Genomic DNA, 13,929 nt, shown 5'->3' with positions numbered 1-13,929 from the left:
TCAGTGCTGAGTCCACTGCTTTTTGTCATTTATATAAATCATTTGGAATGGAATATAGAAGGAATGGTTAAGATGTTTACAGATGACACCAAGATTGATGGTGTAATGGACAATGACGAAGATTATCTCAGAGTAGATTGGAACTTTGATCAGATGGGCTGATGGGCCAAGGAGTTGCAGGTGGAGTTTAGTTTAGATAAATGTGAGGTGTTGCATTTTGCCAAGGCAAATCTGGACAGGACTTACATACTTAATGGTAGGGGCCTGGAGAGTGTTGCTGAACAAAGAGACCTTGGATTGCAGGTTCATAGTTCTTTGAAGGTAGAGTCACAGGTAGACAGGATGGTGAGGAAGGCATTTGGTATGCTTGCCTTTACTGGTCAGTGCATTGAGTGGAGGAGTTGGGATGGCATGTTATGGTTGTACAAGATGTTGGTTAGGCCTCTTTTGGAATACTGTCTAAAATTCTGGAGTCCCTGCTATAAGAAAGATGTTGTTAAACTTGAAAAGTTTCACAAAATATTTGCAAGGATGTTGCCAGCGTTGGAGGGTTTGAGCTATAGGGAGAGGCTGAACAGATTGGGGCTATTTTCCGTGGAATGTCAGAGGCTGAGAAGTTTATAGAATCACGAGAGGCATGGATAGAGTGAATAGGTATGGATTTTTCCTGGGTATGCGAGTCCAAAATGAGTTGGCATAGGTTTAAAGTGTGAGGGGAAGATTTCAGAGGTACCTAAGTAGCAACTTTTTTATGCAGAGGGTGGACTGTGTATAGAATGAGCTGGCAGAGGAATGGTGGTAGCTGGTAAATTACAACATTTAAAAGGCATCTGGATAGGTATATGAAAAGGAAGGGTTTAGAGGAGCATGGGGCAAATGCTGGCAAATGTGACTAGATTAATTTAGGATATCTGATCGGCGTGGACAAGTTGGACCGAAGGGTCTGTTTCTGTGCTCCACAATTCTATGACTCTATGGCTGAGGCACATTTATTTCTAACGTCTCACCACTGACAGATACCATTTTATGGCCATTTTTAATGTCTGATCCAGTGACTATGTATTCACCATTATTCTTTATTTGTATTCTATTGTGTGGCCAAGCTGTAGTGCTTGAATATCTGAAATGGAAAAGGCACAAAGACAAAGCTGTGCTGCAGTCTTTTGTTAGGGGTTGCTGGGGTGAATGTTAGGGATGTAAAATCATACTATCTGGGCCGTGGAACGTAGAAGAGATTTTGGAATGCGCTAAAAATAGAAGGTGAGATGACGATTTAGGTGTGAACATAACATTATCTTTGATAGTTGCAGCTACACTGCCAGCTGTGACCTCAGAAACAAGCATCCAGAAGTGAGCAACAATCTATTCCCTGGAAGACAGGATATGCAAATACACTCAACCCACTTCCAAGTAGTTGCTGCCTCTGGTTGTGAAGCCCAATGCCTTTCAAGAGAGACAAATTTCTCAGTCTTATTTTTATGCAGTACGTGGGTGTTGCAGGCTTGATCAATCTTCATTGCCCATCCCAAATTTCACATGGAGAAGATGCTGATGAGCTGCTGTGTTCATCTGCTGCAGCATTTGTGGTCTAGCTATATTCCCAGTGCTGTTAGGAAGGGAATTCCAAGATTTATGACCCAGTACGTGAAAGAACAGCAATATATTTTCCAGTTAATATGGTGTATGGCTCAAAGTAGCTTTTGTATGCATCTGCTGCCTTTGTGATTTCAGATGATTGATAGGTGCTGAAAGTTGCTGTCTCAGGAAGCTTTATGATTTGGTGACTAAGTGTAATTTATTTAGGACGTTACAGGATTGGGCCTTCTGCTGAAGAGTGGTCTGTGCTCCTTGCATGCAGGAATTCAAATAAGCAGGCAACACAAAATTGGTTTGCATTAGATTGAACAGATTGATTGTGCATTATGATTCATTATCTACTTTTTCAGGGCTATCCTCTCCCCCACCTTGCCACAGTATCAGTGACAGGATATGTACTGTCTGAAGCAAGAAAAGATTTGGTAAGTAGAGTGCTTTTAAGAAACAAGAATAAACCAATAAGGCCTTGCACTCTCCTAGAGGTGTGCAGTACAAGACAAGCTGCTTCTGACACAGCCCACATGGCATTGCCTCTTGAGGAGATACATTCACGAACCTCCACAAATTTGTACTTGAAGCTCAGACCGATAGCTTACCTGAAGTCACTGGTTAACATTATACCAGAATTCCCAACCTGGATGATGTAATCCATTGATTGAATTTTAAACAAAGCAATCCCTGGACTATAAGGTAGACCCTGCACTAGCAATACTTTAACTTTGCAGGTAATGTAAGTTTGAAGAACATACCCGACTGCAGAAGGTTTGTAAGTACTACAGAGTGTTCATGGAGATGTAATGAAATCCCAGATTTGACAGAGAATCCTCACACGTTGACCTCTTCATACAAAGGCTGCAACAGGTAGCTAGAACACCGTTGGTATCGCTTCTGCTCTTCAGCGCGATATGAGACTGGAGCAATGGTTACAGAAAGGGCAAAATCTCCAATGTACCTTCTGCCAACTAGAGGCCAGGCCCCTTCATACTCCTTGACAGTGACTGAAGTCTGTCTGACAGTCAACCAATACCCACAGTATGTCAGTTCTGAGGAAGGGGCACTCTGATTTCCCTCCACAGATGCTGCCAGACCTGCTGAGCTTTTCCAGCAATTTCTAATTTCCTACAGTACCTCAATGTTCATGCCCACAACCATTCTCCAGTATGTGGCCCCATTGAGTTCCTCACCTGAATTCTCTCCAGCAGAAATTATCTGTAACATTGCCCTCTGGTGAATTGGCAAAGCGACATCATTCAACACAACCTGACTGCAGCCCACTCATACTACACCATGTGCTGATCCCAAATAATATTAGCATTCAAAGTTCATGCAGTGCCAGTATCTGATGGCCATGAATATTACATCCATTAATTGGGCTTCTTCATCAGTATTGTGCTGTGGTTCTCTATTCTTCGTTGGGCTGCTATGGCTCAGAAAGCAACAGCTCTTAGGTTGCTGAAAGCAGAAGATCAGAAGGAAAAGGGTCAGTGTAAAGAAAGTGGGTTGGGGTGTGAAGTAAGACATCGATGGTCACACCATCAGCAGCTTGGTCATTATACCATTAAGAAACATTAGGGTGAGCTCGGTTTCCAGAAGTGGCAAAATGTGGGAGCATAACATCATTCTCAATGTCTGAGCACCATCAGATGTCATAACCTTTATCTCACAAAAAATCATGATGCTGACAGCCCTTTCCTCAACAGGCCTCAGGAGATGCAAATTCCCAATGGTTCTTCCATTTTTACTGCTAAAATTTGCTGAATAGATTATGTTAACAAAACATCATCTCGACATGCTGTTCACTGCCATTTCTTGTAAAAGCATGGACCTTCTTGCAAATGAGAAATTACTTCTACACAGCGGGTTTATCACATGTTGAAAATATCAGAGTCAGAGTAAATCATATGATTAGAGTGAGACAGAGACAGAATAAGTAACTAGGAATTCAACTGGTAAATCTTTTACAAGTCTTTTACTTATAGAGTAAAAGTCAGAATCTAAAACAAATAGTCTTTAAAGATACTTTTTAAAGCCTAATAATAGCTGGATGAAGAAAAAGTGATATCATTCCTCACATTGCAGTAAAGGGGCGGGTTCAAGGTTTTTGACCCAGAATAATGAAGGAATAGTAACATACTTCCAGGACAGGGGAAGCATGGCATGGAGAGGAATGTACTGATGGTGATGTTCCCATATACCTGCTGATTTTTGATCTTCCAGTTCACGAGGTCACAGGTTTGTAAGGTTGTATTGAGGTAATTATGACAAGTTGATCTGTTGTATGTTGAAGATAATACACTTTGCTGTCATTGTGAACTAGTAGCAGAGGAAGTGAATGTTTAAAGTGATGGATAGGGTACTGATAAAGCTGGTTACTTTGTCCTAGACGGTACTGAGCTACTCGAGTGTTGGTGGAGTTGCACATACCCACACAAGTGGAAAGTATTCCATCATACACTATTCAAGTGCCTTGTTGATGAAGCCAACCTTTCACCCATTGACTCCACCCACACTTTGCGAAGCCTCAGAAAGGTAGCCAACATTGTCAAAGTCCCCTCCCATCCCATTATAATCTCTTCCAACCTCTTCTGTCAGACAGAAAATATAAAAGTCATTCCTGATGAAGGGCTTTTGCCCGAAACATCGATTTTCCTATTCCTCGGATGCTGCCTGATCTGCTGTACTTTTCCAGCACCACTCTAATCTTGACTCTGATCTGCAGTACTCACTTTCGCCTAGAAGATACAAAATCTTAACCACAAAAAAACTCCAACAGGTTCAAAGCTGCTTCTTCTCCACCATTATTAGACTCCTGAATGGGCCTCTCTAATTTCAAATTTAATATTGATCTTGCTCTTTGTGCACTTTCTTTGAAGCTGTGTCTTTATTTACCTCTGTTCAATCACCCTATAATCTTTGTATGTCATGATCTACCTGTACTGCATGCAAAAACAAAACTCCTCACTGTACTTAGGTACACGTGACAATAATAAATCAAATCAAAATGATGGACAGGCTTTGATGAGTCAGGCGGTGAGTTGCTTGCTCAGAATTTCCTGTCTATAACCTAGTCTTGTAGCCACAGTATTTATATGGTTCATCTAGTTGGATTTCTGGTCAATGATAACCCATGTTAACAATGTTGATGCGTACATTTGGGATTACTTTCAGCATTGGCAAATCTCAATAAACACAAAGTTTTACATTTTTGAAAGACGTGCAAGTGTAAATGCATAAATGTTTACCTGAATTCCTCTGAGAGAAGATGCGCCCATATACAAGAACACTCCATACAATACTGGCATTGGAATGAACTAAAACAAAAAAAAAACTGTGTGTTTAAGAACAGTTGCAAGATTAATATCCATATCAACCCGTACAAAAAGCTGGAACTGAACTGTTAAATATCAATATAGATCAGGATTTCTACCTTCCATACCTAATTTACATCCAGCAGACCACCCATTCCATCCACTGCTTTATATCCAGCAGATCATAAATACATAATCATGCTTGGCCAAGGGCCCAAACATCCATAGGTATGCTGAAACAGATGAGACTGAGGGGAAACACTGATTGACAGCTTTGGCTCTCTGATCTGTTGTGTCAATTGCTTTATACAAGATAAAAAGGCTTCAGATACTTACAGTTTCTGTTATTGATACTTTAAAAAGTCTGGATGATTTTATTGGCCTGTAGTGAAAGCATTTTTCAAGAAAGTAGAAAGATAAGAAAGATTTTTTAAAAATTTATTTAAACACATACTATTATCATGGGGGCTCACAGCTCTATACATTGATTGGATTGGCATCCAGGTGCCATATCTTGACATAAAGGGTATGAGGGCCCTTGGGCATGGGATTAAGAGGCATTAGAGGTGAAGGCCAGAGAGTCTTATTGTTTTTACTTAGACTGAGACAAAGGTTGGTCTTTCAACAGTTCCACTTTGGTGGACTTTTTTTTTAGGGGCATCAAGCCTACCTCCTCTTAGCATCTGCCAAACCTCCCCAACAATAATACCGTATTTGCCAGCATTTTTGTGAATCCCACTCCCTGCTTTGAAGTTAAAATTCAGCCCCTGTGCCTGGTACAGAAGCCAATAAAGAGAGAAAAACTGAGTGAGTGGTAACATGGAACAAAGACAAAATGGGAAGTGGGATTAGTACACATTTACCAATCATTTGCCTGCGTACGTCAGACATTATTTTGGAGTCATGCAAAGAAAAATCTCTCATTACTTTTATCACCTTAAATCGATAACATTGAAGTCTGTGAATCAGCTCCAGGCTATGAAATTATGTCACAGTATTGTTCCAAGAGACAGATAAGCAAACACAAACATTGTATAATTGTGGTAATGTTATTAGCATGCACAAATCCAAATGACGGTGCAGACTCAATCCCCAGCAGAGAGTTAAGCTCGGAATCAAGAGGAAACTTACAAGCACAACTGTTGGTCTAACTATCTTCTTCCTGCTGTTTGAGAATTGTAGTCAATAAGATATCCACGTGGCTACTAAAAAAATGCTGGCCACTGATCTGAGATCTTTTTAATTTTGCTGCCTGGGCTTCTTAGAGCTTCCAGTTCAGGAACAGTCCAGGTAAAAGATCCAACATCAGCTTCTTGGAGTGCCACTGAAATTGGGTGACTCAGACTTGAAGTCAAGAAATTAAAGTTTGCCAGCCAAGGCTACTTGTCTCATTAATATTTTATTGTAATTGTATATTGTGAATAGAACCTGGAATTGTGAGTGTAATGAGCTACCTCTGAGTGTCACTTACTGCACTATACCTTGTAATGTGAACCATACACTTTGCCGAACATCCTTTCACAAATTTCATGATTAAAGTGTATACTGGGAGGAAATATATTTCAGTGCTAGGCCTCCACTGATTGCAAAATTAGTTCGGCCCTGAAATCCACCCAACATTCACTTTAGTCTAAAAGCATGATAAATTTTAGTGCTCCTGTTGCCAAAGTAAGCAGGGTCACAGAAGAATGATTTGAACAAGCCAAGTAGGCTCTTAGACAAAATAAAAACTGCAGATGCAGGAGTCTAAGGTAGACAATTCACTCCCAAACATCCCACATGTCCACCTATTTTGAACAATGTGCTTATCCCCCCTCTGTCATCCAGACAACCCTCCACCACACTGCCTTCATTCCCTGTTCCACCGCTCTAAACCATCGCCCCCGTTAAATGCAAGAAAGACAGGGTCCCCCTTGTCCTTACTTCCTACCTCAACAGTCTCCACATCCAATGCATCATCCTTAAAACACTTTCACTAACCCCACCACCAAGAACATCTTACCCTCCCCACCCCTCTCTGCTTTCCGCCAATCTCTTCCCCAATCCTTAGTTCGCACCACTTTCTCCACCAACACCGTCCCACCCCCTGAATCATCAGGTACTTTTCCCTGCAACCGGAAAAGATGCAAAATCTATCAATACACCAACACCCCTCACCTCCATCTAGGGCCCCAAACAGTCCTTCCAGGTGAGACAGATGTTCACCTGTCTCTCCTTCAACCGAGTTTACTATGTCAGGTGCTCCCGATATGGCCATCTCTACATCGGGGAGGCCAAACATAAACTAAGGGAACGTTTCACTGAGCATCTCAGCCGGGCCTGCAGGGGTTGACCTAACCTCCCAGTCACCATCCATTTTAATTCTCCTTCCCACTCCCTTTCCGACATGACCATGCTTGGCCTCCTCCCCTACCACAACAAATCACCATATTGAAAGAACAACATCTCACCTTCTACCTGGACAGCCTACAACCCAGAGGACTCAACATTGAGTTCTCCACTTTTAAATAATCTCCCTTTCCATTGTCTGACTCTCTTCCTATCCTCTCCCACTCCCTTCCATTCCTCTCATTGACCCTCCCTTCTAGTCACCTACCAGATTTATTCCTCCCTTTAACCAACCAGGTCATACCTTCTACCTGTGTTCACGTATCTCCACCTCACCACCATGCCCCCACCACCTCTCTATCTTCAGCTCCCTAACACCCATCCCCAGTCCTGAAGAAGAGTGACACTTGAAACGTTGACTTCTCCACCTCCTGATGCTGTCTGGCTTGCTGTGTTCTTCCAGCATCCTTCCATGTCGGAAAGGAAGTGGGAAGGAGAATTAAAATGGATGGTGACTGGGAGGTTAGGTCAACCCCTGCAGGCCCGGCTGAGATGCTCAGTGAAACGTTCCCTTAGTTTATGTTTGGCCTCCCCGATGTAGAGATGGCCATATCGGGAGCACCTGACAAAGCTTGTATAAGTAGGCTTTTAAGCAATTGTACATTAGGTAGTAATATCGTCAGAGAACCCATGTAGTCTAATTTTGTATCGATGTGGTGAATGTTGCGAGAACAATATTCATTAAATCCATTAATTGTCAAAAATCATATAATCCCTACTGTTTTAGCAGAATATTTCAGATGCTAATACTTTTGTGTGAAAATTTCAAAATGCTCGTAGCAAAAAGAGCATTACCAAAAAATAATTGTCAATCAATAGAAAAACAAAATCCTATACTTGAAAGATTAACAAAGTAATTAGAAAATATTAAATAGACATCTAAATAGAAAATTCTACACAATCAATACTCTGCATGCATGTTCATTTAAAGTATTATCAGTTTCAAAGCCAATTAGTAGATGATTCTATTACAAATCAAGTATTTATTTGCTTGAAATGTCAAGACCAGCTATTATACATTGACATTACCTGTAGAACAGAGGTCATGAAGACAGATAACCCCATAAGGACAAATATCATAAGGCCAGTAACTCGTTGCTCATGGATACCCAAGAATTTTGGCTGTTCGCCAGGTGCAGAACATTCAGACTCCAATTTCAGGCTGTTGACATGTGATATGGAGAGCACAGTAGCAGCCACAAACCAGGGCAATCCCAAAATAGAGCAAACTCCAAGCATGATGGACACAATTATCAAATCCAAATGGTAACCACATCCTTTCTGTGAAACAATTAAGAGTTAACAAAAATGTCAAATACCTGTGTTTTCAAAATGGTATATTTGATATTTTATCTTTGGTAAATCATTTTTTGGAATACATCATTTTAGGATGAAATTAAATGGACAACATCTTTCTACAACTGCGAAAAAAAAACTTTGTTCTTAAAATTGCCCGAGACAAACAGCTAGTACGATGATAAAAACCAATATTCTCTTTCTTAGGCATTTCACTTTCAGAAAAAAGTTCTGAAGAAATCATGTCAGAATCAAAACATTAACTGTTTTTCTTTCCAAAGATGCTGCTAGTCTTGCTGATTTTCTCCAGCACGTTTTGCTTTTATTTCAGATTTCCACCACCTTCAGCATTTTGATTTTACTTTAATTTCAACATCAAATAAGCAACAGGATTCTACGATTTATTCAATGTAACTTTGGATTAACTTGTAAAGGAAGAAAATTAATTAACTGAAGGTACTACCTGGTAGTAATATATTGTTAAAAGCAGAAACCAACTGAAACAGAGAACATGAAGGGAAGATGCCAAGGCAATATATTTTCAAAGTGGATGGTGTTTGTCCAATAGGGGAAACCTACAGATAGTGGGGTTCCTATGTATTTATTGTCCATGTTCTTCTAGGTGATAAAAGGTCATGATTTTGTAAGGTACTGTCTAAGAAGCTTCATCTATTGTGTAAATTAATAACATTGGATAAGTACATGAATAGGAAATGTTTGGAGAGATATGAACCAGGAGCAGGCAGAAACTCTCGTTTCCATGTTCGGCATGGAATGGTTGGATCAAAGGGTCTGTTTCCACGCTGTATGACTCTATGATTCAATTTTAAATTAAGTCTGCATAAGCCAGGACATGCCATACAAAAAAAACACACAAAGTAGACAAAACAATTAAAATTTGTGGTATTAAAATTTGTTATTTTTTCAAAGATCAAGTGTGTACAATCACCTTCAACTTGTGTTCCTTCCTGTTGACAATAACTGCAGTGATCTGTTGGTCCATGAAAATGAGAATAGTGCAAAGGAGGGCCGGAATAAAAGCTGCAAGGACAGTCCACCATGGGTTTGGACCCAAAGGATTAATCAACCAACCACGGTCATCTCTGGTTGGCTGGAACAAGAAAAATCAAGTCACCATCAAAATATTTGCAAGTAAGCCACTTTACAGTTTATAGTATTTTTCCTCTTGCTACACTCTAATTTTTGAATTAAACTTTAGTCATGTAATAAAGCAAGTGATCTATGTGAAAATCTTTATAATCTTGCAGTTCACATTGCACTCAGGGCACACTTGCAGAAAAACCTGATTTACTCATTATTCTTAAATTACAGGGAGTATTCTTATTCCATTTCAAAGAATCCTGGTAGATATTTCCAAATTACCTACAATTAAAACATTAATTCCTGAAACTAACAGTTAAATTCTAAAATATAACTTTTAAATTACATTTTCAACACCTCCCCCTAAGAAAAAGCATGAACATGCATCACCCTCATGATGCAGTTTAAGTTGGTGGTGTCAGGGATGATGGTTCAATCAACATAGCTCATGGAGATGGCTACCATTCTCCTTGAACATTAGCAAGAGTGACAATAGCATCACGGAGGCAACTTCAATGGGAAGGAAGCACTAGAGTAGTTATGAGTCTTCAAGTAGGGCATAGCTGCTACTAGGGGATAAAATGCAGTTGTGACTTACTGCTGGAAAATTAACACTCAGTTGAGTCCTAACTCAAGCCTTCCATTCTGATGCTGACTCCAGTCCATTGCTGAACCCTAAATCAGCAATGTCTAGACAATGCCAGGAAAATTGCAAGCCTGTATTAAGATGGACATTGATTGGGGCCTAATTTGGATATGTTGCCTTCCCACTAATTCAGAATCAGCTGCCGACTGCCATCTCTGGTTAATGTAACTTAGTTGAGGGACAGATTGGGAAGCTGTCCTGACATAGTTTGTCAATACTTATTCTGCACCTCTCCCTATGGCCATTTTTATACTGTAAGTATACCTTGTTCAATTTTTTTAAAAGTACTTTATGTAAAATGGTATATGATAGTAACTGCAAAACTGAATTTTATGTTACCTTAAAAACACTGGGGACTTGGAGCTTCGGCGATGGTATCCCAAGACCATAATCAATTAAAACCATAGTTACGATACTAAGAAAGACAGCAAAATCACTAACTGTTGATCGTACCTGTGACAATGAAATCAAATTTATCAGTCATATCTTATCATGATTCAGATTAACATGAAATTTAATGAACAATGTGTGCACAATGATATAAATGGAATGCAGGTTTTGAGCACCTCATATAGACTTGGTCATGATGTGGAGAGGGAGGAAGTGAAGACTGTGATAGAGTCATAGAGATGTACAGCACAAAAACAGACCCTTCGGTCCAACTCATCCATGCTGACCAGATATCCCAACCTAATCTACTCCCACTGCCAGCACCTGGCCCATATCCCTCCCTATTCATATACCCATCCAAATGCCTTTTAAATGTTGCAAATGTACCAGCCTCCACTACTTCCTCTGACAGCCCATTCCACACATGCACCACCCTCTGCATGTAAAAGTTGCCCCTTAAGTCTCTTTCATATCTTTCCCATCTCACCCTAAACCTATGCCCTCTCGTTCTGGACTCATCTAACCCAGGGAAAACACATTGTCTATTTACCCTATCCATGCCCGTCATGATTTTATAAACCTCGATAAGGTCACCCCTCAGCCTTCTAAACTCCAAGGAAAACAGCCCCAGCCTATTCAACCTCTCTCTATAGCTCAAAGCCTCCAACCCTGGCCAACATCCTTGTAAACTGTTTCCAAGCAAAATCCTTTTTACTGTGGAAAATGACATGGAAGATATAGAATGTAGGGAAATAGATAGGACATCTTGAAAAATGTCCATATTAAGAGGAGGAAGTGCTGGATGTCTTGAAATGCCTAAAAGTGGATAAATCCCCAGGACCTTATCAAGTGTATCCTAGAACTCTGCGTGAAGCTCGCAAGGTGATTGCTGGGCCTCTTGTATTTGTAACATCGTTTGCCACAGGTGAGGTGCCGGAAGACTGGAGTTTGGTTAACCTGGTGCCACTGTTTAAGAAGGGTGGTAAGGACAAGCCAGGGAACTATAGACCAGTGAGCCTGACCTCGGTGGTGGGCAAGTTGTTGGAGGGAATCCTGAGAGACAGGATGTACATGTATTTGGAAAGGGACTAGGGATAGTCAACATGGTTTTGTGCGTGGGAAATCATGTCTCACAAACTTGGTTAAGTTTTTTTTGAAGAAGTAACAAAGAGGATTGATGAGGGCAGAGCGGTAGATGTGATCTATATGGACTTCAGGAAGGCGTTCAATTCGGTTCCCCATGGGAGAATGCTTAGCAAGGTTAGATCTCATGGAATAGAGGGAGAACTGGCCATTTTGATACAGAACTGGCTCAAAGGTAGAAGACAGAGGGTGGCAGTGCAGGGTTGGTTTTCAGACTGGAGGCCTGTGACCAGTGGAACATAGAACAATACAGCGCAGAACAGGCCCTTCGGCCCTCGATGTTGCGCCGACCTGTGGACTAATCTAAGCCCATCACCTGACACTATCCCATTATCATCCATAGAACATAGAACAATACAGCACAGAACTGGCCCTTCGGCCCACGATGTTGTGACAAACATTTGTCCTAGCTTAAGCACCTATCCATGTACCTATCCAATTGCCGCTTAAAAGGTCACCAATGATTCTGACTCTGCCACTCCCACAGGCAGCACATTCCATGCCCCCACCACTCTCTGGGTAAAGAACCTACCCCTGACATCCCCCCTATACCTTCCACCCTTCACCTTAAATTTATGTCCCCTTGTAACACTCTGTTGTACTTCGAGAAAAAGTCTCTGACTGTCTACTCTATCTATTCCCCTGATCATCTTATAAACCTCTATCAAGTCACTCCTCATCCTTCTCCATTCCAATGAGAAAAGGCCTAGCACTCTCAACCTATCCTCGTACGACCTATTCTCCATTCCAGGCAACATTTTGGTAAATCTCCTCTGCACCCTCTCCAAAGCTTCCACATCTTTCCTAAAATGAGGCGACCAGAACTGCACACAGTACTCCAAATGTGGCCTAACCAAGGTCCTGTACAGCTGCAACATCACCTCACGACTCTTGAATTCAATCCCTCTGCTAATGAACGCTAATACACCATAGGCATTCTTACAAGCTCTATCCACCTGAGTGGCAACTTTCAAAGATCTATGAACATAGACCCCAAGATCCCTCTGCTCCTCCACCTTACTAAGAACGCTACTGTTAACCCTGTATTCCGCATTCTTATTTGTCCTTCCAAAATGGACAACCTCACACTTGACAGAGTTGAACTCCATCTGCCACTCCTCAGCCCAGCTCTGCATCATATCTAAGTCCCTTTGCAGCCAACAACAGCCCTCCTCCCTATCCACAACTCCACCAATCTTCGTATGTTTATCCAAGGACTGTTTAAATGCCCCCGATGTGGCTGAGTCAACTACATTGGTAGGTAGGGCATTTCGCGCCCTTACTACTCTGAGTAAAGAACCTGCCTCTGACATCTGCCTTAAATCTATCACCCCTCAATTTGAAGCTACGCCTCCTTGTACAAGCAGATTTCATCATCCTAGGAAAAAAGACTCTTACTGTCCACACTAGCTAATCCCCTGATCATCTCGTATGTCTCTATTAAATTCTCTGTTAGCCTGTTCTCGCCAATGAGAACACAACTAAGTGCCTCAACATTTCCTCAAAAGACCTTTGCTGCAAACCAGGCAACATCCTGTTAAGTCTTCTCTGCACCTTTTCCAATGGTTCCACATCCTTCCTGTAATGGGGTGACCAGAACTACACACAATACCCCAAGTGAAGCCACAGTAGTGTTTTGTACAGTTGCAGCATCACATCACGGACTCCAGAACTCAATCCCTCTTCCAATAAAACCGGACACACCGTAATGCCTTCTTAACAGCATTATCAACTTTGGGTGGCATCTTTCAGAGATCTATGTACATGGACACCAAGATACGTCTGCACATCCTCACTACCAAGAATCTTTCCATTCACTCAGTATTCTGCCTTCCTGTTATTCTTCCCAAAATGAATCACCTCACATTTGTCTGCATTGAATTCCATTTGCCACCTTTCAGCCCAATTCTGCAGTTAATCCAAGTCTCTCTGCAACCTGCAACATTCTTCCATACTGTCCACTACTCAACCAACTTTAGTATCATCTGCAAACTTACTAACCCTTCCACTTATGCCTGCATCCAAATCGTTTATAAAAATGACAAACAACAGTGGTCCCAA

The 13,929-nt window shown here is 41.2% G+C and overlaps 1 protein-coding gene across 5 annotated transcripts in view; it reads right to left on the bottom strand.

Moving 5' to 3' along the window:
* LOC140482267 (sodium-driven chloride bicarbonate exchanger-like) overlaps positions 1-13,929 on the bottom strand; it is a 281,516-nt gene that overhangs the window by 40,166 nt on the left and 227,421 nt on the right. For all 5 annotated transcript variants that reach the window (XM_072579457.1, XM_072579456.1, XM_072579455.1 and 2 more), the window contains 4 exons: positions 10,675-10,788; positions 9,538-9,699; positions 8,322-8,573; positions 4,839-4,907 (listed from right to left, as the gene is read on the bottom strand). In XM_072579457.1, the coding sequence (XP_072435558.1) occupies positions 4,839-4,907; positions 8,322-8,573; positions 9,538-9,699; positions 10,675-10,788 (597 nt within the window). The remainder of the gene's footprint in view (positions 1-4,838; positions 4,908-8,321; positions 8,574-9,537; positions 9,700-10,674; positions 10,789-13,929) is intronic.

The sequence above is a fragment of the Chiloscyllium punctatum genome, chromosome 10, assembly GCF_047496795.1.
Source record: "Chiloscyllium punctatum isolate Juve2018m chromosome 10, sChiPun1.3, whole genome shotgun sequence".
Taxonomy (NCBI): domain Eukaryota; kingdom Metazoa; phylum Chordata; class Chondrichthyes; order Orectolobiformes; family Hemiscylliidae; genus Chiloscyllium; species Chiloscyllium punctatum.
This window is presented reverse-complemented; position numbering and strand designations above follow the sequence as displayed.